Raw genomic sequence first — 22,638 nt, 5'->3', positions numbered from 1 at the left:
ACATTAAACTGCTATTTAAAGACGTAGAGTGAATGTGCGGTTTGCCCACGCAGTGATGCGTATTCGGCAGAGTATCTAAATGAATAATAAACTGAAATTGTTTATAAACAGGAACACTGAGTAATAAACAACGTAAGCATACTTTCTTTGGTAAAACGTAAAATTAAGGTGAATCATCAAGGGGAAGTTCGCTGCACGCATATTTTGTCAATGGCAAGCGGTGCAATTCATACATTCCGAAACCTAGACAAACCTAATAAGGCACTCGTAAAAAAAAAAAAAAAAAAACTACCGGAAACATCTTCCTTTAGATCAGTGAGTAAAAATTACAAAATATGTGAACATCGCATTCTTCCAGTCTTCTATCGCTTACCCACTGGTGATGTAATGCTTTTTTCCGGGAGGTTGGGTGTTCCAGATTTGTGGGGGGGAAAAAACTAGCTAGAAAAAAAGCGATTCTATTGGGTAGACGATTTCTTTAGGCATATTGTAATTGGTTGGAAAAGTTTTTCAGGGATTCCCACCCGACTTGAGCTTTAAAACAGTCTTTGTCAAACGCTTTCTCTGCACTACTACCAACAAGATACCAACAGTGAGCAGACTGAAGTAAGCTTGGATCGTGACGATATCGCCCGACTGTGTAAATAACGGAACTAACCTGCAATGGATCTTAGCACGGGGATGCAGAAGGTGAGTTAAAACGGCAATGTGCCGTCTATGCAGAACGCCTCCCCGCAGGTAACACAAGTGACTTGCCATTCTCGAAAGCGGTTTGCAGAATTACTGTACAGCTAACTGCTGTACGAACGGATTTGACTTCATTTGCAGTGTTCATTGATTAGAATAACACGGTGGAAGTAATAAGTATTTTTAATTGGAAGCATGGAAATAATCGAATGCATGCAGCCAGCACTGGTTTTAAACCCACGAACTAAAATTGCGCTTTATCAGCCAGAGAACTATCACTGGCGTACCAAAAACTATTGACGGACAAATACAGCTTTTAAATAACCCGCAATTATTTTCCAGAAAAATAATTAATCAGAGCTCTGTAAAGTAATAGTTTAAATAGTTTAGTTCAAAAAAATTCAGGGAGGTCACAAATCTTATTCGAGTAAGATCGAATAGTCTTTATTGTCCCAATAGCCTTACACAGTTTTAATAGGCACAGAATAGGCATTCTTTGTTCGCGCATGAACTATTGAATAATTATTTGCCGAGGCTCATTTAAAAAGTCAGACATTTCTTTGATCTGCAAATTTAATTTCTTGATGCTTGAAATTTACCATGAAGCCATGTGCCCTTATGATCTACCTTAGTAGCCGATTTTATTGTGCTATGAGTATTTTCATGTGTGTACCTGTTTAAACAGTTGACCTAGCCACCGTCCACCACTTGTTCAAATGTCAGAAGAGAAAGAAACACCTTGAATGCCAGCGATTGTGAGTATGCGTTACGGTGTTGTGCGATTACCTGTGCGCCCAGGACAAAGTCTGAACGAGAACAGTGGAAAACGCGCATATGTTATCAGAAATGAGCAGGCCACTCCTGGGTATTATCGTGAATTAACACTTTGTTGCGCTGCAAGGGGATTCTGGCCAAGAATGCGCTCCCGGTGTGGCCGTGTTTTTGCCGGCTACAGTTCAGCTGCGCTTCCGGCCGCACCGCAGACTCTGACTTGGCAGGCCCATTAAAATACTTTCCTACATTTCAGTAACACCCCCTACCCCTACGCACGCACACGCGCGCGCGCACACATATTTCTCAGTTTCTTCTTTTGCAATGGTCGAAAGGAGAAAGGGGGCAGAAATAAAATAATTAACTGTGCTTAAAGATCTGTGTCCCACTGAGTACTAGTGTTTCAGTGCCCCCTGAAAGTCTTTTAGATTAACCGCCGGTTTCATCCAGTGAGATGTTTGTAATATGAAGAGAGCCTTTTGTGATTTTAATGGAATCTTTGTTTGTGGGATATATGGCCTGTTTTTCTAACCTAAATTCTGTTGGCATCTTGACCTGGCCTGGTAATGACCTTTTGAACAATTACCAATCATTGCAAGCAGACAATGCAAAAAATGTAGCCTTATTGTATGAGTCATGCCAAATTATCCATACTAAAGTTGTCATTTTGTGCTGCAATATTAGCCTTTCCTGGAGTCATGGTGGGATGCACTGAAGAACTGCTAGGAGACTACATGTACAATCAATAGAACCATCCTATAGAAACTGACCCTTGGCCTTCCCATCCTGTATAAAAGCTACTTCCTCAACCCTGAAACTTATTGTACCTCTGCTTGCAGCCAGCCAATTGGTTACTTTGCCCCCGATCTGCGTTGGCGATTTCCCATCCGATACACGACGGCAACTCCCCCTCCCCCCATTAATGCCAAGGCACAGTCTTCTCCTCTGTAGGGAAGTAGAAGCAGCCTTAAACTTAAAGATTAATGATCTCAGGTTTCCTCTCACTGGTCATACAGTCTGTTTTGTGCCATGTTTTCAGTGTCAACATTGCTGCTCTTGATATCTCTGGATTCTGATGTCAGACATCTCTTGTGGTTTCAGGCTGCTTTCAGTCTACCAACACAGTCATTGAGACTGCCAACAAACTCTTGCACACTTGCTAGTTCACTTTCCCACCAAAGCTTGTAATTCTTATGTTGCATTTGGTCACCGACCGTGTTAATGGGAAATACTTTTCTCCAGCTTTTTCATGCCCCTCATTTCAGCTACTATTTTGTCTTTATAGAGTCTAGCTGTAGATTGTATTCCTTATTAGCCATTAAAAAGATCATTTCATCACCAATTTAGAACACACAATTGCCACTGTAAGCCTGTCCCACTCCTCCGGCTTCCTCTGTCAGTTCCAGGGGGTTCTTCTTTATCTCTCTGAGGTCCACTCCTGCTTCGCTGCTCAGCCGTTTGCTCCAGAAGACTCTGCACCTGACTTTTCAGAAACGGAATATTCCATGATAAATTCCATCAAGATCAGAAAAGTTGGTGCGGTGCTTCACAATTATATGGGCAAATATAAAAGTCTCCTTTCAGATATTTCAATATATAAATAAACACATATATGTGAAATATATATGTATATTGTATATGTATATATATATATGTTTTTATGATATATTTCTGTGGTTCAGTTTTCACAAAGGTTTCATTGGTACCAAATTGACCAGAAAGGTCGCTGTTGCATGATTTGGCGGGAGAAACCTTGATGGCCGAATCATGACTTACTGACTAATTGCCTAAAGCAGGGTCATCCAATCTCATGCAAAAATGAATGGTGTTGGTGCAAGTTTTTGTTTTAGCCCAGCGCTAAGACACCCTATTCAACTAAGTAACTAATTTAATATTTAAAACCAGAAAGAATACACTCACTAGAGTGCGGACCTTCACCAAGGCACAACAATCTCTCCTTGCATGAATTGTAAGTTTGACCTGATGGTGGCACTCAGGGAAAGGTCATGGGGTCACCGAAATCAAGAGGTCTCTTCCTATTGGGAACATGAATATGCATGGGAAATTTCATGGCAATCTGGGCATTACTTTTCTAGATACGTTTGTCACAGACGGGCAGACAAACATCTGTGTTGGAGGTAAAAACAAGGGTTTCTACCCTGTTTAAACCCTACGCAGTAAAACGTTCTGTGTTAAACCTACTCAGATTTTCTGTTGGACAGGTTAGTGCTGCCTGAGCGGGTGACGCTCACTCGCCACATACCGCACCTCCCGGCGGGTCTGCCCTGCCCAGCGGTAATGCCAGCGGCCCCGCGGCAGCTTGGCCTGTCACTGGGAGCGGATTACGGAGGGATTTACCGCCATGGCTGCTCCGTGTTGTGCTTGTGTTTGTCCTCTGTTTGGCAGTGTCATTTTCCCCCCTCACCTTTCACCACTTCTGGGACACGTCCTCCCTTGTGTGTGCGCTTTGGTTTCGCCCCCCGCACCGGGGCTGGCTCGCTGTGCCTCTGCTGTCTGTTCGGCATGATGCCCAGCCCCGTGAGCTGGGGCGAGGAAGAGGAGGGCCGCAGAATTCCTTATTTTGCATTGAGTTTAAGCATAATTTATACACAACGTTATATTACATTTAGAAGCTGCAGTTATTCAGAGCAGCTTGCAAAAGTATACACAGTTTTTGGCAAAGAGCAGAGAACCACAACCAATAGAAGTAGGTATTGCGCAAACCTACAGCATAATGTTAAGGGCCATGGTAGGTGCTAATTTGAGCCTATATCACAAAGCTGTTAAAGGCTTACTATGCAGGATATTTACCTTGAAAATATTGTAAAATAACCATGCTCAGTCTAACTATGATGCACTGCCAATCGCTGTTTTTCTCACATTTTGACTATGTGAGAAATTAATTTGTGATATGTGAGGAGTGTGACTCCTCTGCTTGTATTTCTTCTTCTAAGATGTGTTTGGGTGTGATGATCATTTCTGTGTGGGGAGGGGTGGGTATGGCTACAGACCCTGTGGAGCGGGATCAGGTTTCAGTGTTTGTAGCTAGCTAGCTACTGCATTTGTGGAGGTGATGAAGCACAAGTACAGCGAAGTGAAATGACAAGCCGACAGGGCTCTTTGAAAAACCAGAGTCAACCTTGAAATGGCTGTCGCCATCAAGAAAAAGCTATCTAAAAACCGAGACATTAAAATAAAAACGGTATAAACAGATACAGTATAAAATATAAAAATGTGTGTGGAGTTGAGGACAGAAAAGGAGGCATCTTTGATTGTAAACACAGGGCCACCGCAAGGCTATACCTCCTGCCTATATAGGCTATATAGTATGCCTTTAAAAATGACTATGTATAGATTTGGGGAAATATTTCTAAATAAAATACAGGCATTTTAAAATTTTGATGAGGGTCCCCTACATGCCTGGGTGGGGGTCCATGGTTCAGAAAAGGTTGAAAATCCCTGCTGTAGATGCATGTGTAGAAAGCAGAGCTCTTTCTCACACACACACACACACACACACACAGGCTGATGTGTAACTCTCGGTTGCCTGAGTATTTAACAGGAGAAGAAGGGGCTAGACGCCCTCCTGTGTGTGTTTTCTGTGAGCCCCCTCTCTCCGCTGAGGAGAGCTCCTCCAAGCCTTGACGAAGGGGAACTGCTGGCGCGAGTCCGACGTCAAAATAAACAGCGTGAAGGCTCCCATTTGTCAGAGGGAGCCTCGCCGGAGCGCCCATTCATGAGTTTGTTGTTTAGACTCGAGGGAAAGCATTAAGGGGCTGGGCGCTCAGCGCCGTGGCTGAGGACTGGAGGGTGGTTGCGATTGCTGGATGGTGTGCGTGTGTTTTTCTGCTTGCGAGGGCGGTTCTAAATCACTGTGACTTAGCGTCGCTCTCCAGCACCTGGAGTGAGTGTGTGGGCGGGAGCTCCAGCCAGTCTCATGGGACGCTGGGTGCTGAGAAACTGAAGCCAATGCTGGCAGAAGCTAGACCGTGACATCATCGCTGATACGGGGAGAGTTCTGTACTAACGTGAACTGATACCGTGCTCTGCTCCGTTACCCTTGTGTGTGTTTGTCTGTGTGTGTGTGTTTTTCTGTGTGTGCGCATGTGTTTGTGTGTGTGTGTATGTGTGAGTGTGTGTGTCTATGAGTGCAGCTGTGAGTCAGTCCCCCAGCATATGACTGTGCGTGTGTCTGTGTTCCCAGATGTATGAGTGTGCCTGTGTCAGCCTGTGTACACCTGTGCCTGGCTGTACATGACTCACTGGTAGGACACCAAGCGTCTGCATGTCCCCCGGCCTGTACCCCCAGTCAGGAAGACCCCTCTCCCACAGCCTCCGGAACGTTCTCTCAATGTTCTCTCAAGGCTCTCTGAATATTCTCCAGATGTTCTGTGAACGTCCCCGAAATCTCTCTGAAGAGTTTCTGAATGTTCTCTGAAGGCTATGTGAACGTTCTCTGAATGCTCTCTAAACGTTCCTCTGTCCCCCTCTTTTCTCCCCCGTCTCTCTCTCTTTTTTTATTTCCAGATGTCGGTGGGGCAGCAGCCAGTGGGAAGGGGCGCGGCGTGTCTGACATGTAAAGGGATCTGCTCTGGATTCCAGCCACATTCCTGGAGGTAATTTATTCTCCCTTCTTTTTAAAAGCAGAGCAGTAAGTCATCCGCCCCTTCCTCCTCGTCCTCCTCGTCTTCCCCTGATGTTTGCGGAATGTTGCGCGCGATCTGCCAGTGCCCGTCGCCAGCTATTGTGTCGGGCTCTGTTGGTGTCCAGCCAGCGTTTTTGCTAGCTTGGAAAAATAAATGATTGATGATAATGTATGAGGATATAGGAATATCCTTTCATGAGCATTTAATAACCCAAGTAAGACTATCCCATTAATTCCCATCATCACTTTTCTGAGAATTAATCCAGCCTTTGCCTGTTTCTCCAAATGCATGCATTTTTCCACTGTGATTGCTATATTATTATGGCAAACTGAAGGCAACTCTGAAATATTTAACTGTTGTCCTCCCTCCAAACAAGACATTCACCCGCAAGTCAGATAACTAGGTCAGATGCTAAATACACTAGATGAAAAGGTTATCGATGCAAACGTGTAATTTATGGAATGTGGAGCACAGTACTGATGGAACCCTACCCTTTGAAGCACAGTGAGTCAGACGTACAGACATCACATCATTATGGTCCTCAGTGGAAATGAAACACTGGAAATTGCTCAGGAAAAGACACCTCTTTAATTGCCTCTTATCACAGGCAGTCTCGTGTCTAAAATTGGCTGGGGATGTATTATGAAAGTTAGGGAAATGGGCTTGTTTTGAGAGATTGCAGGTTCGATTCCACAATCGGGCACTTCCTTTGCCAGGTTCTTATCCCTGAATAGCTTCAGAAAATATTTAACTGTGAAAATTGATAGAATTATAAACGGTATGCTGAGCAGGGGCTATGGCTCCAGAAAACCAAAAAGAATAATGTTATCAGGTGCAATATAGTCATCTCCACTGAAGAGTGTGCTGTGAAGAAAGGTCACATCCCTTATTAAAATTAAGATCCAAAGCTAGTATCCCACCTATGTAGGATAGGTATAAAGGGCACAGATTAAGAATGAAACAGCCGTACAGGTCCAGCAGCTTGGCAATGCAGGCTTTGGAGGTGAGCCCAGTGCTTATCTGTGCTTTAAAGTGGAGGTTGCAGCAGTGAGCACGGCTGGTAAATGTGATCAGATGCTGCAGATTTTTGAGGGATAATTATGAAAATAAGATTGTGATGGAATGGTGGATCACGGTGACCCACACTGCCATGGCCACTGTCCCGTGAGCTTACCTGTGTGGAGGTGCAGGTGACCATGTCCTCCCCCGTCCGAGGGACGCGTGGCTCATAGGCCCTGCCTGGCCAGCTGTTCTCAGGCTGGCTGTCTGGCTGTTAGTCAGGTGTCAGGACGTTACTCTTTTCATGCCGAGCAGACAAGGTCGGGCACCGGTTTGTGTTGTGATTCGCTGCTGTTCAGCAAGTTGTAAACTGTAACAGACATCACAGTTGTTGGTTTGTTCACGTTTGTTCTGTGTGTATCTGGATTGGGGTAAATTCAATTTAAATGAAGTCAGTTCAGCAAATTAATTGAACTTCAATTTATGAATGGAAAAAATTACCATAATGTTACATCTTCTGTGGTTTTTCAATTGATAAGTTCCTGAATTGGCCAAACTGAAATTTTGCTTTGCGTCGCTGTTCTGACCCTGCCAGGAAAGCCTGTGTCCTGTGCAAGTGTAGCCAGGAGGACCACGGACCAAGTTCGGACGTGGAGGACGACCGCAAGATGGGCCGCCTGCTGGCTGACTCGCGCTACGCACACCTGACCACCAAAGTGAAGGGTGGCGACGGTCTCCGCGTCTACAAACGCAACCGCATGATCATCACCAACCCCGTGGTCTCTCGCAAAGACCCCACCTTCAACACCATCACCTACGACTGGGCCCCACCTGGACTCACACAGAAACTGGTGAGATTTCATTATTATTATAATAATAATAATAATAATAATAATAATTGATCCCGCAACCTCTGGGTTACGGGCCTATTTCTCTCCACTGCTCCACTGCTACCCCCACATGAGTGTTTATAAATGCTTATCTGAGTGGTAGTTACCATTGAAATGTATGGAGCTAAAAGTGAATGTTGTGTGATATAGACTGAGCTCTTGGCTGGCAGGAAGGTTGGCTGGTGGAACGAGGTGCGAGGCTGTGGCTCTGACAGGAGAGAAATGTCCCTGAGGGCGTAAGCAGGGAATAATGTTGACCTTTCGTCTTGTCACACGCTTGGCAGAGCCCGGTCCTATTCTTGCTCAGAATTCTAATCCCGTTGGATCGGGACAGAGGTCTCTAAATAAACCTGTACCTCAGGGCTATTTTTCAGTCAGGCAGCACACCTATAATTATGTGTCAGAGGGAGAGGTATTACAGGGGGTTCTCAACCCTGGTACTGGGGAGCTGCAGTGTGGCCTAAAAGGGGGGGGGGGGGGGGGGGGGGGGGGGGGCTGCTGCTGCCCAGGGACATTTGGGACAATGGGGTCTCATCGCACACTGGTGACCCCTGCTGGTCATTGAGGCACCTGAACATCTGCCTGTTAAGCTGCACATAAAGGCCTGATTTACCAATACCTTTAGCATGTGCAAAACCTTTTAGCACATGAAAAATTAATAACACAACTAATGATTAGATTGCAAAAGGAATACTGTGACCAATCATTGACCATGTTATTATTTGTATGTGTGCTAACAGGATTTTCACATGCTATGGGTCTTAGTAAAAAAGGCCCAAAGCGTCTTCCTTCGACTCTGATGTACAAATATGCCTGGGCAGTCGAAATGGGGGAGAAACAGGGAAACACATTTTTAAAAATCTGCTCTGATTTTAAGGCCTGAGCTGAGCGAGGTGAGTTTACTATAAAATCAACTGCTTTAGTGAATCAATTATGTGCTAAGCAGCAATGAAAACCAACAGACCCTCCAGAATCCCCGAATTGCAATATATCATGTAAATATAGTATATCACACAAATCCCTGGCTGATAGCTTTCGCTTTCTTTCTCTCAGGCACATGCTCTGTCCTTGCACACTCAAAGGTAGTCTGACCTAAGGGTGTGTTTAGTCCACCTATCTTGCCGTTTGATGACAGTAAGCCATAATACATACCTTTGATCCCCCTTACCTCACAGTGAGTGCATTGTATGGCTAAGTCATTTAGCATACCCCTTTACTGCATGTGTGCTCCCCTTACCTCACAGTGAGTGCATTGTATGGCTAAGTTATTTAGCATACCCCTTTACTGCATGTGTGCTCCCCTTACCTCACAGTGAGTGCATTGTATGGCTAAGTCATTTAGCATACCCCTTTACTGCATGTGTGCTCCCCTTTCCTCACAGTGAGTGCATTGTATGGCTAAGTCATTTAGCATACCCCTTTACTGCATGTGTGCTCTGAGGGGCACTCCAATGGGGCAGCCCCATAGATGTGTTTCTTTTTACAGGCTCATAAATATTTGTGGTTCAGGAGTAAGAACACCGCAGCGCTTCACAGAGCCATGCAGAGGAGTAAACAGCCAATGGCTGTGGTCTAGGATGTGGCCAATGGGGTTTCAGCTTCCCAGGCCAAACCAATCAGAGTGCTTGCCATAGGAGGACCGGTGGCAATACTGGGGTTCGCTGTGGTGGGATTATTCAAACTCACAGCCTGTCTTCAATGTGCTTACAAGAAAAACAGACCTCTTTCTGTCGCTGCCCAGGAGACTTTATTCATGCATGCTTATTTGTTTTTGGGGGGCTGGCTGCTGAGTGTTTGACTTGGTACTGTTTGAGCAATAATGCTGCAGACCTCACTCATTCCTGTGTGTAATTTCAGAGGTGGAAAGTTCAGGGGTCAGAAAGTCCTGCCATGTGGTTCTTCCACCCATGAACTCTGATTTCACTAAATAATTCTACCTCCTGAATTAGGAAGACTAGGAAGAACTGTGCTAATTAGCACATCCTGGTGATTGGAACAATACACTGGGGAGGATGTTTACTTCCTGAACCTGGGGTTTCCATCTCTGTGTGCTGTATGGGTTCAAATGGAAGGTTTCTGTTTGTCTTTTCACTGGTTCAGTACAGAGAATGCGATGCATGACACATAATTGAATAGTAATTCATCTAAATCTTTCACATATCCTTATGATTCCCCCAGTATCTATTGTGGAAAGCCCTAGATCTTCGGTGTCTTCAGCTTGGTCTATACTTTTCTTTTTACAGTATGAAACTGCTGCCTATGCCTACAGGGTTGCATCGATAAAATCTTTCTGTCTACCTGCACGTTGTGTGTTTGTTAGAAGGTCCAAAGATCTTGTTCTGTCTTTCTACTGTCTGATTGTTTGGGAGTAGGGGTGAGGGTGGAGGTGGGTTGATTTTGAATAGATCTGGGTCCTCTTACTCTTGCTAACAGATCCTTGGATTTGGGGGCAGCAGCCCCTTGGCCCCTCTACTGCTTCCAGGCCACTTCAACCCCAGAGTGTTCTCTAGTCTAGAGCCTTGGACTGCCAAGATGTTTATGGTTTTATTTGTCATATAATGGCTGGGAAATGACTCATAAAGAGAGTTCAACAGTGAGCTAGTGTTGCGGTGTGTCTGCGTGGGTAACTAATTATACCACTTGGAAAGGAGCTGGACTTGGAGCTGGTGAACTGCATGAATGGCTGCCCTGTTTGTTTGTTTTTTTTTATACATATATACGTCTCAGCCACGCACATTTCTGTTTCTGTAGTGGCTTGTAAAAAGTTAAATATACTTGAAGTCAGGAAGAGTACCTGATCTGTCTAAGGAATCTAAGCAGAATCCCAGAAAATAGTGATTTACATTTGTTTTAATTTGAAGGAAAAATAAGCCTGTATCTGTGGCTGTATTTTCCATAGATTTCTATCACTGTAATGGTTCTTAGAGGACTTTGGCCGGGCGATTGCATCCACAGCAGTTGCACCCAGAAGAATATTTCTGGTTAAAACGAAAATAACAAGTCAGAGAGAAATGCCTGCAAGGCAGAATTTAGGCAGAACAAGCAGTACTTACGTGTCGCTCCCAGAATTTTCTGTGGCAGATTGGTTGTGGTTTTTCTCTGTGGCTCTTCTGTGGCTGTTCTTATGTGACTGTTCTGCTGATATTCCATATGCGGTGTTTGCCTGTGGCTGTCCCTCTCTGTCTCTTACAATCAGGCAAATATATTTTCAAATCATTTAACAGGATTTAAAAACAGCAACGCAGTGCAGTTTCTATGAGAATACAGAAAACAATTTGATAGAAATTCTGACTCAATATAATCAAACAAACAGGTAGCTAAAGTACTCTATGCAATCTACAATGCACTACCCATGGTACATACTAAAGCTGCAAAGCAGCTCAAAAGGACCAGGACTCTGGGGACATACCTGTTTAAGTTTTAGTTCTTGCAGTTGATTTCAGTAGGTTTAGGAAACTGGAATGAACTGTGATTGAACGAGTGTATTAGCTTTTGGAAGAGAATGTATTTGGCAGATCTCAAGTTGTAGTAGCTAGAGAAAGGAAGTTTCAGATTTTTGAGGTGGGAAGGGAGAGGGGGAGTCTGACCGAAAAAGTGTTTTATAAGTTAACTTAAGAGCAGAACTGAACAACAGTGGAGGGGAAGGGCCACAAATCAGGGTGCTTCTCGTGGCTCTTGCTCTCAGATTGCAACAGACAGCTCTTATCTCTCTCCTGGGTCATAGACTTGGGGCAAAGAGAGAGAGGATTTACTAGGAGGATGGGTTTATGGAAAACTTTCAAATTATGATGTTGATGATTTGTTCCTTTTGTGCATGTTTTTGTGTTTGTGTGTGTGCATGTGGGTGCTTGTGTGCGTGGGTGTGTGTGTGTGTGTGTGTGTGTGTGTGTGTGTGTATATGCGTGCATGTGTGCATGTGTGTGCGTGTGTATGATTGTTGTCCAGGCCATCCTGTACATGGAGCTGCTGCCGGAGGAGAAGAGGCCGGTGACGGGCACTGAAGGGGCCCTGTACCGGCGCAGGCAGCTGATGAGACAGCTTCCTGTGTATGATCATGACCCCGCCCAGTGCCACACGCTGTCAGAGGCAGAGGCCAAGGCCATGACCCTGTTTGTCCAGAGCTACAAGCAGGAAGTGCTGGGTGTGGGGGAAGTGGCTCTTCCTGGGGAGGCGGGGCCTAAGGATGAAGGGGCAAAGCAGAAGAATGGAAAGAGCTCTCAGGAGCAGCAGGAGTCCCGCCCTACAGCCAATGGCACCCTGGGAGACTGCAGCAAGAAGAGCCAATATGTGAGTCAATGCTCAGATCACTGCCTGACTGTGCATGCACATTACACACCCATGTAAACACACACACACACACACACAGACAAGTGTACATGTATATATACGCACAAACAAATACACATGCAAAAAATATGCACACACAGCCATACACAAACAGGTGCATACATACACATACGTGTACTCAGACAGTGCACAATTTTACAAATTGTTTTTATTCTGGGTAAATATTTCAGAACATTTGGTTATGAAGGATTCAATGTTGGGTTGGGTTCTGCCTGTTTATCAGTTCATCTCAGTCCATTTCCATATGCCAGCAGAACTGTGTGTTTGGTACACAGATACAGAAAAGCAGTAAAAACCCACAAGACCATTAGCTTTAATTACAGTACAACAAGACCTTTGTCTGACAGTTCATCAATAAGGAACAAAGTAGACCCTCAAATAAATAAGCACCGTTCTAGTTTGTACCTTAAGGGCATGTACTCGGTGTGTTGTTTTTGGAATGTGGAAACTTGAAACGTTGCGTTTGTAATGGAAGCAGAGGTACGGGGGGTCCTGTTGGGTTTGGGAGCGCAGTATGGAATTGGCCTCTTTTTGCCTTAGATGTGTTTGGGTAAACCTCAGCCTGCCCGACTTGATCTCAAACGTTTCTCAGACATTTTTGAAGTTCAATTCCTGAACTTCCAAACCACTAATTATACATCACTGCTTATCAGTGGTTCAGCCAAACATCTGTGGACGGCTCTTTAAATTTGTTTGAAGCTGGCATAATGATGAAAAAAAGCTTGACTGTTGGGCGAAGGGAAACGGCTTCCAACTAATGACTATGGCTGTAAAAACAAACCGCCCGGCTTCAGCTTCACAAGCCTACAGGCACTTTAAACAAAGAGGCTGGAAAGAGGGTGAATTGGAGTGCTTCAGTTGCTTCTATTATTAAGAATCTAGAACCGGCTTAGCTTGAAATATGGAATATTGTGATGCATCCCAGTACCTGTTCTGAGTAGTGTGTTTAGAAACTATTGTGTGTATGTGTGTGTGTGTGTGTGTTTGTGTGTGTGCAGGTCATGTCTGTACTGGGTATGTGTGTGCAGATCATGTGTGTGTACAGGGTGTGTGTGTGTGTGCCGATCATGTGTGTGTGCAGTGTATGTGTGTGCATGTGTTTGTGTGTGCAGATCCTGCTTGTGTTTCTGTGCAGGTATTGTGTGTACAGGGTGTGTCTGTGTGGAGATCATGTGTGTGTACGGGGAGTGTGTGTGTTTGTGTTCAGGTTGTGTGTGTACAGGGTGTGTGCGTGTGTGTACAATGTGTGTGTGTGTGCAGATCATGTGTGCAGGTCGTGTGTGTACAGCGTGTGTACGTGTGAAAATAATGTGTGTGTACAGGGTGTGCGTGTGTGTGTGTGTGTGCGTGCAGGTTGTGTTTGTACAGGGTGTGCGTGTGTGCAGATAATGTATGTGTACAGGGTGTGCGTGTGTGTGTGTGTGTGCAGGTCATGTGTGTGTACAGGGTATGTGTGTGTGCAGATTGTGTGTGTGTGTACAGGATGTGTGTGTGTGTAGGTCATGTGTGTGTGTGTGCAGATTGTGTGTGTGTGTACAGGGTGTGCGTGTGTGTGTAGGTCATATCTGAAGACTTGGCTTTCAAGCAAGACCCATAATGGGAAAGAATTAAATGAACGGCATGTCTTTACATACTCGTAAGTGCCTGTAGGACAGTGATAAAAATCGGGGGAGATTTACGAGCTGGAATGAGAACAGGTCTTCAGTTGCTTTGGGGCAACATGTTTATTGAGCTGTAAACTATGACAGAGGAGCCAGGTTACAAATGGGGATGTCCATCTCCTGGACTTTTCCAGCAGAGGGATGGGTCTCAGGCATACCTCCTTCCTGCCTGGACCCCCTGGAGAATATCAGAAATTTGGCTGCCCTGCAGAGTTTGTGCCTCCTGTGTCCTCATTTACAATATCAGGGCTCGGTAACAGCATGGATTCAGGGCCTGTCAGGTGCTCAGCAAATCTCAGAATCTCAGCAAAAGATATGCTGGGGTTCGAGAATAAACAATGAGCACAAAGACCCACCTTAGATAGTTCTGATGACTACAGACTCATCTCAGATAGTGTGAGTGTGTCACAACCCGTGTGTCTGAACACTGCTCGTAATAGCAGTGCATGGGAAACTGCTTTGTTTTTCAGTGTGCTCATTCATTTCTGGCAGGTAGGACTCAGTTAAGGTAATACTGGTGAAAAGGAAAGCTACTTTCGGATGAAGCACAGGATGACCTGACTGATACAGGCCTGCTGGTGACCCTAGCTAGTACTGACCAGCGGCCATTGCAGAGGAGCGGGAGCTGCACCAAGCTGTGCTCCCCTCCATCGGTGGGAAGGGCGGGGCCGTGCACGGTGGGTGTTTACATTGGAGGCCGGAGCAGGAAATAGGGCTGGTCACATGATCACATCCATGCTGACCTCAGGTGGAGCACAGAGCAGGCTCTGTTTCTCCAAGCAGGCCTGTTTCAGGCTCTCTCTGTTTCAGGCCGCTGGGAGGGAGACAGACTGTGGAGCTGTGAGCGCAATGCTTTCTCAGCTTTATTACTTATTTAACCTTTCATTTAGTCTGCATCTAAATGTGATCTAACATTGAATAAGCACTGCTGCTCGAGACAGTATGTCTTAATTGTCTGGGTAGTGCACAATCCATCAACTAACATTGTTCTTGCAGATAAAGTTAGACTTTTTAAAGTCTGTCTTGAAAAAGATCTGTTGATTAAGAATAATCATAAGGCCTTCACGTGCTGTACTGATTGAGCTGATTTGATTCAGCATCTTTGCTGGAATTCGTGTTTTGAGTTTTCAAACTGATGAACCAGATAGAAGTGTCAGGACATGGAAGGCTGACACACCCCTGTGCTGTTGTTTTAACAATTCTTTTACTTACATTATTCCTTCCCATGTGCATTTGGGTCTAGGGAGTGAGAGAGAGAGGGGGGAGATGGAGCGAGGGAGAAAGAGAAATGGATAGACAGAGGGACAGGGTGAGAGAGCAGGAGAGGGAGAGGGTGAGAGAAAGAGAGAAGCAGTGAGATATTGAGAGAGAGATAGAGAGAGAGGGGGGAGGAGGAATATGAGCATAATTAATGCCTGAAGAACATCTGCGTTTCATTGCTGTATATCCCGAGCGGAATGCGCAGTTTGGGCCTCACTGTCGTATCCCTGATGATGTGGGTTTAAGTGCTGCTCATGAGGGACAGGCCGTGAGCTGCCAGAGCTTTAGCCAGGCTCAGCACTGGCTGATGGTGCTAGCCACACCCACAGTGATGTAACTGCCCATTGCTGGGTGTCCTTCTTCCTGTTTGCCTCTCCGTCCCGCTGTCTGTGCCTTCCCATGTGCCCTAGACAACACAGAAACAAATGAAATAATGGGCCTTAAATCACTAAGGAATCGCTTTCAAAATACAAGGAGGGAGACAAGCAAATAATAATAATTTTATTCTCTTTTATTTTAGGTAATAATAGAAATTGATTGTATTTAGATAATGGTTTTTATCTCTAGTGTTTTGACAAAGGGGGGACTGCCTCCAATCACCACCATGGTGTAGCAGGGAGGTGAAGTGGAAGGGAATTATTAAGCCCGTATAATGATTTGGGGAAGATTTGGTGACCACATTGAATGAGCCTGGCTGGGAATTTTTGTATTTTTGGGTAGTGGATGGGGAACTGTGCTTCACATATTAGGGCATGTTTGTATTTTGGAGTGTGTTCATATGCTGGAGAGTGTTTGTATATTGGGGTGTATTTATATATTGTAGTGTATTTGTCTATGAGGGTGTGTCAGTATTTTGTATTTGAGTTTTCATATTGGGTGTATGGATCGATGGAGGTGTGACGTGGGACCTGTTCTGTCTGTGTGTCCTCAGCGTTGTGACCGCTGTGGGGAATTGGCAGCCGAGGGTGGGCCCGTGGTGTACGCCGAACGGGCCGGGTACGAGCGGCTTTGGCACCCCACCTGCTTCGTGTGCGCGGAGTGCGGAGAGGCTCTGGTGGACCTGGTGTACTTCTGGAAGGGCGGGGTCCTGCTCTGCGGCCGCCACTACTGCCAACGCGAGAGACCCCGCTGCATTGGCTGTGATGAGGTAAGGGGGCCAGGGGGGGCGCTAGTGAATAGGGCAGATCCCATCCTCAAACCTCTGGAGCTTGTCCAAATAACGCAGTTTAATTCAATTTATTTGTAATATGCTTTAATACAGAGATACTCTCAGAAAAAAACTTTATAGGAAAAGGAAATGGGGAAAACTGGGGAAGACTAAGCCTGAACCTCCCATCCCCTCCCCACAAGAAATATTATAAGGAAAAAATCTGTAAAATCAAAATTGTGGGGATGTAGGCTGCCCAACCAATTGCATAAATGGTATAAAAATGAGTCAAGCAACAAAGATGAGGTGAAATAAAAACTACGTTTGTGTATTATTATGCAGTAGGCATGGTATAGAATGTGCCTCAGGAGTTCCAAACAGATGGCCATCAAACAATCAATTCCTTTAGTTACTTGGACTCAGCATGGTATGCAGTAGAACATTTTGACACTAAAGTGGTTAGGGAAAAAATCTAACACTTGCATTTATTTATAAGTCAAAGGTAAGGACACGTTGATTGAATCCAGGCTGTTGTGTCTAACACTAATGCTTTAGTAGTGCCAGGCTACAGGGGCCCTACACAAGCTGTAACCAAGGCTGGTCACCCCTGTATGGCAGGCTTGCTTTTCCATTGAATTTCTTCCAACCGGGGCTTGTAATGCATGATGTAATTCTGAGCACCAATATTTGCCCTCAGTGAGACAATTCCCTGGACTTTATGGAGTCAAAGGTTGAGCTTTTCCCAGAAAAACAAACAAATATGTTAAGTTCTCTCTATCTGTAGATACAGTATGCTGAGTCCAGTTCAGTTTAGTTTTATTTGTATCAGGCTTTTCAGTAGATCACTTTGAGCCAAGGCCCCCAAGAGCAAGCCAAGAGAGACAGAAAAACTCCCTAGAGCACCAACTTCCCCTCACCATCCTGTGTTTATTTTATGTATTTCCTCAGAGTCACTCTGCTAGCCCACTCTGCTCAGAGCTCAGGTAAATAGGCCAGCACTGGCACCTGGAATAGGCGGAGCAGACCGGGCACCAGCAGGTCATGGCATAATAAGAGCAGTAGAAGCAAGATTAAATGAGCTGGACTGAAGTGAGCCAGCCTACGGTGAAAAATTGGGTATTTTTATTGGGTATCTTATCTTACATTGTGCAGTCTGATTAAATAAAAGTCTGGCTTCACATGGTTTACAGGGACTTTTTTATGTAACTGTCAAAAATAAGATTTATTTGGTCTGACTGTTGTACAGGCACAACATTTCCATGGTGATTTACCAGTTTCTATGTAGTTATCAGTGTATGTAAAACAGCCCGCCCTTCTCAACATAACAACAAGAATTTATCTGTCGCAAACTGACCTTTTTTGTGGGGGAGAGGGTCTCCACGGTCAGCGCTGTCATGGGGGACATTTCTCTTAATGGCTGACTTTACTCCTTTTGCTGTTATCTGGGTGCCTCCTTGTTCTTGCTCTCCTCTGAGGAATTTCCATCGTTGAAGTAATATCCGTACAACTGCAATTACATCGGTACAGCTGTGGTTATACCAGTACTCATAGACCATATATAAACAAAAGAATAGGCTTGTATTATGTTCATACTGCCCACCCTCCCCTATTCTTTTTTTTGAAATTCAGTATGTGTTCACCCCACTTGTGCGTTATAATTTTTTTCTTTCGTTTGAGCAACAGTTGTTGTTTTATTTTTGTGAACGGCATCGTTGCCATTGTTATGATCTTCCCTGGTTTGCATTTTGTTTAATCCAACTTCAGGATATTGTTGTTATTATTTTTAGTTGCAGCATAGCACATTTAAGCTACAGTTTTAATGGAAAATTAAAACTGGGCCATAATAATTATACATTTAGGCAACATTTAATAGAAATTTTGATGGTAGAAAATGGAAACTTTTGTGATGACATGGGTCCCATTATATCTGCCGTAAAGCAAATACAGCATTTCACAGTAAGAACATCATGCCAGCAGTCAAACATGGTGGTGGTAGTGTGATGGTGTGGAGATGCTTTTCTGTCTCGGGACCTGGATGATTTGCCATTGTTGAAGAAACCATGAATTCGGCTTTGTACCAGAAAAGTCTTAAGGAGAATGTCCAGTCATCTGTCCGTGAGCTGAAGCTGAAGCGTAATTGGGTTATGCAGCAAGACAATAATCCAAAACACAAAAGCAAGTCCACGTCTGATTGGTTGAAAAAACAAAATAAAATTTTTGGACTGGCCTAGTCAACGTCCTGAATTGAACCCAATAGCAATGCCCTGGCAGGACCTGAAACAAGCAGCCAATGCTCGGAAACCTGCCAGTTTGTCTGAATTAAAGTATTTCTGCAAAGAAGAGTGGGCTAAAATTCCCCTACAGTGATGTGAAAGACTCGTATCAAATTATAGGAAGCGTTTGGTTGCAGTTATCACTGTTGAAGTTGGTGCAACCAGTTACGTTTAATGGGGCAATTACTTTTTCACATGGGTGATATGGGTGTTTGATAACTTTATTTGTCAAATAAAATTGTTTTGTGTTTTTTCTGTTTTCTGTTTCTGTCTAATATTTCATTTTGTCTAAAAATATGAAACCATTCAGTGTGACAAATATGCAATATATGCAATAATAGAGGGAATCAGGAAGGGGGCAAATACTTTTTACTTTTTTGTAACTAAAAATAATAATTTTAGTTTAAATAAAATGTATTAATAATTTTAGTATCCTAATAACCCCCTTCCTCCTTGTGCCGCATGTTTCATGTTTCTTTTCTCTTTCCTGCAGCTCATCTTTACAGAGGACTACCAGCTGGGGGCAGACGGTCTGGCTTGGCACAAGGATCACTTCTGCTGCTAGGAGTGTGGTCGGTCCCTTAGCACCCAGTGCTCTTGTAGCAGTCGTTCCAGACCTGTCTAACCCTCCACCCCAATGGTTTATTCGCTCATAGGCCCACGGCACTTAAAACCTCCACTCCCCATAGCTTGTGTGAGAGAGAGGATAAGGCATGAATGAAAAATTAGAGCCCTGCCAAGTCATTTCCTGATAGCTAAGTAGCCTTTATGACACATTAATATCAAGGCAAAGTGTAAATTTAGCCCGGTTGAATTTAGTGTTCCAAACTAATTACTGTATGTGTAGTTGCCCTACATTTTTGTCATCCATTGTCTGATGTGATTTGATTCTAGGAGTGGGCTTTTTGTGACAATCAATTAACTGAGTGTTTGTCTCAAATGTTTTATTTTTGCAATGGTTGTATTATAGGAGAACTTCACCCAAAAATATATATTTTAAGATAATTTCATCTGTCCACCAATAATTTGATTAAAAAAACAAACAAAACCCCCCACTGGTATCAAAGCATACCAGCCGTCTAGATTTCTATCTCCTTTCATGGGAAAACCTGCCCATGTGATGCATTTCATCTCACCATGGCAGCCACGCCCTTTTTCGATGTAATGGCCATAGACGGCTGAGTCAAAGAGGCATGTTATAAATGCTGGACAAAACTAAGACATGTAGACATTAAAAAAGAGGATTTTTAAAAAACTTCCCGCAGTGCGGGGCTTAATTAAATACAATAACTTGGCATTATGATGTAGTTTCCCTTTAAGCAGCTGCACAGCACTTGTGTACTGTACATGTGATGTAATGCGCTAACTAGCTTGAGTTGGAGCAGCATCAGGGAGGAATTTGTGTCAAAGGGGTTTCCATGTCAGGTGATCCAGGGCAGGGTTTGTGGACCTGTGGCTCTGACATATCGGTGTCGTGTCCGCTGCTATTGCATGCATGTACGATGACTCCGTGATGAAGCGTATTTTGTCCCTGCCCTGTTGAGCAATGCGAGCAGAAAGCTTGATGTGAATCCAGACATTCTGGGGGAACGCTCTGAAGCCAAACCTCACGGCGATTCGACACTTTACAGTCAGCCAAGAAGGGAGGTGGACAGACTAAAAAACATTTAGCAGTTAATGCTGAGAGACAGATGTTTTGACCTAGAAAGGCTGTATGTAATAGAAGCATTTCTCCTTGTTGCTGTTGAAATAATTAGCTTTTGAATGCCGTGTGGGAACTGTAAGGGCTGGCAAAGCTTCTTTGGTGGTTGCTGAACAGGCAACCTGGCAAAATGTTCACGAAAACAAAGCCAGTGCAGGTTGGTACGTGTGCTTGTACAGTAAGTAGTTGATGGACAAGAGTGATGTCTGAGTCCTCTGGAAGCAAAACTTTATTGTCTTTTATATTGTCCTTTATATAGCACTTTGGTGAATGCTTTGGTGAGTGTACAAGTTAAAGCAAATGGTTTCACATCAAACCTTGGCTTATTTCCAGAACAGGTTAAAGCAGCTGTAAGAGTTGGTCCCCGTGTTTGTAAGGAGAAGAAAAGGGTGGTGCATGTGTATCATTGCACTAAAGTTGATATCGCTTGGAAAAGTTCACTTTTGCTACATGCCGTGAACTTCACATCAACCAGAGCACTTCTACACTTAAAGCAAAAAATCTGTAGTGTTATTTTAATATATTTATGAAGCAGTCTTGATGTGCACATATTGGGAAGAGAAGAAAGTTAAGCTGTTGAAAAGCTGGTTAGAAATGGCTTGACAACATGGATTAATGACTCAAACTCTTCATCCCTTTCACCTTGTAACAGGTGAGATATTGTAATTAAATTAAACTGGAATCAGTTGCTAAGACACCTGGTATCCTCTCTCTCACAGTCTCAGAACTCTTCTTTGTTTCAAAGGTTAGTTTATTAACCTTGAAATGACAACATAGTGGCCATATTTTTCACTTTTTGCGAACATTTCAAGGATCATTATTGCAATGCAGTTGTGCATTGTACAGTATGTATGTCTCACACTAGAATGCTTGTGGGCCTGCACTTTTTACTTTGTCCTTTAAAGGCTTCTGTTTTGCTGTTCTAGCGAACTGGCTTGTTAATGGTATCTGAAGAATGAAGCCAGGTTAATGCATTTTGTTGTTTGTTTTAAAACAGTTTGATTGTGTGATCTAGGGTTTCTTGCTAACAAAAGATCAGCATCACACAGCTTTACATGCTCTGTGTTATTGATCTAGGAGATTATTTTATCCCTTTAAGTTTACTTTGCGGTGATATTCCTGTTTACAGTACTTGTCCTTGCTTTACATATATTTACATATGTATGTATTTTCTTATACAATTCAATGCATCTCACTATATTGAATATAAATACATGTGCAAAAAATTGCCTTTTGACCTTGTAAATGTTAAGTGTGGATGCATTGCTTCAGACTCTCCGAAGGTTAATCAACTGCCTGGTTGTCAATAAAAATGCCGTGTATTCATTAATCTTGTCTGTTCACAGTGAGCTTGTTTACCGAGTGGCACATGCTGTGTCCATACTCAGGCTTATTTTAATTGGTGCTGTTTAAATTGTTGTTGCTCTTATAAGATGATGGCCATGGGTCTCAAACAGACTGAAGCTGACTGTTCTGTTGTAGTCGTCTTATCGAATAAAATGCTCAGTGTTCACTGAAAAATACATGTCTGATGGTAGGTTGTTCTGTCAACCAACTATTTTGTTAAAAAAACAAAACATTCCAATTAAAACGTTCTCTATATTTAATATTCTATAGCAATATCTCCCATCCTGGAAAAATCTATCTGAGTGACATGTTTCATGTGCCTGGGAGAGTCCCAGCTAACTAATATAGTGCTAGCTGAACAACCACAAAAGATTTCTTTAACCTTAAAACAGTGGAGGGGTCATTAAAATACAATTACGTCAAATTAAGGTGAATCTCCCTTCTAATTTAGTGATAACAGATCATTGCAGTCAAACGGGGATAAAATTTACTCCGTCAGAGTAAAATGTTCTCTGCCACGGTTCATTTAACACTGAGCACTGTAATGAAAAAGTGTCCGTTGGTCCTATTCATTATCAGGGGTTTGGCTGTGACTAAGGAAGAAGCTGAGACGGGGGCAAACTCATGAGCTCATCCATTCTGCCCCTCCCCGTTCCTGATGACATCAACGCAGACAGGGAGTTCTCAAAACCAGAACACCCAGGGCCATGTAAGCCCTGCCAAGTCATTTCCTGATAGCTAATTTGTCTGTAAAGCGCTAAGCCAGAGCCCCGCTGGCTGTCTGTCCGGGTTCCCTCACACCTGCCTGCCTGGGCACACTCATAGCCTGGATTCCAGATTGTCCCGTGAGTGTTCAGGGACACCTGTTCCAAAGGCTGCTGGAGACACCCATCTTGAGCTTCAGTCAT

The 22,638-nt window shown here is 43.9% G+C and overlaps 1 protein-coding gene across 1 annotated transcript; it reads left to right on the top strand.

Moving 5' to 3' along the window:
• Positions 1–16: 16 nt before the first annotated feature.
• lmcd1 (LIM and cysteine-rich domains 1) lies at positions 17–21,713 on the top strand. Its single transcript, XM_035388636.1, has 6 exons — positions 17–690; positions 5,986–6,074; positions 7,699–7,954; positions 11,939–12,280; positions 16,193–16,408; positions 19,175–21,713. The coding sequence occupies exons 1-6, from the start codon at positions 664–666 to the stop codon at positions 19,244–19,246; spliced, it is 1,002 nt and encodes a 333-aa protein (XP_035244527.1). The 5' UTR covers positions 17–663; the 3' UTR covers positions 19,247–21,713.
• Positions 21,714–22,638: the final 925 nt, after the last annotated feature.

The sequence above is a fragment of the Anguilla anguilla genome, chromosome 13, assembly GCF_013347855.1.
Source record: "Anguilla anguilla isolate fAngAng1 chromosome 13, fAngAng1.pri, whole genome shotgun sequence".
NCBI lineage: Eukaryota > Metazoa > Chordata > Actinopteri > Anguilliformes > Anguillidae > Anguilla > Anguilla anguilla.
This window is presented reverse-complemented; position numbering and strand designations above follow the sequence as displayed.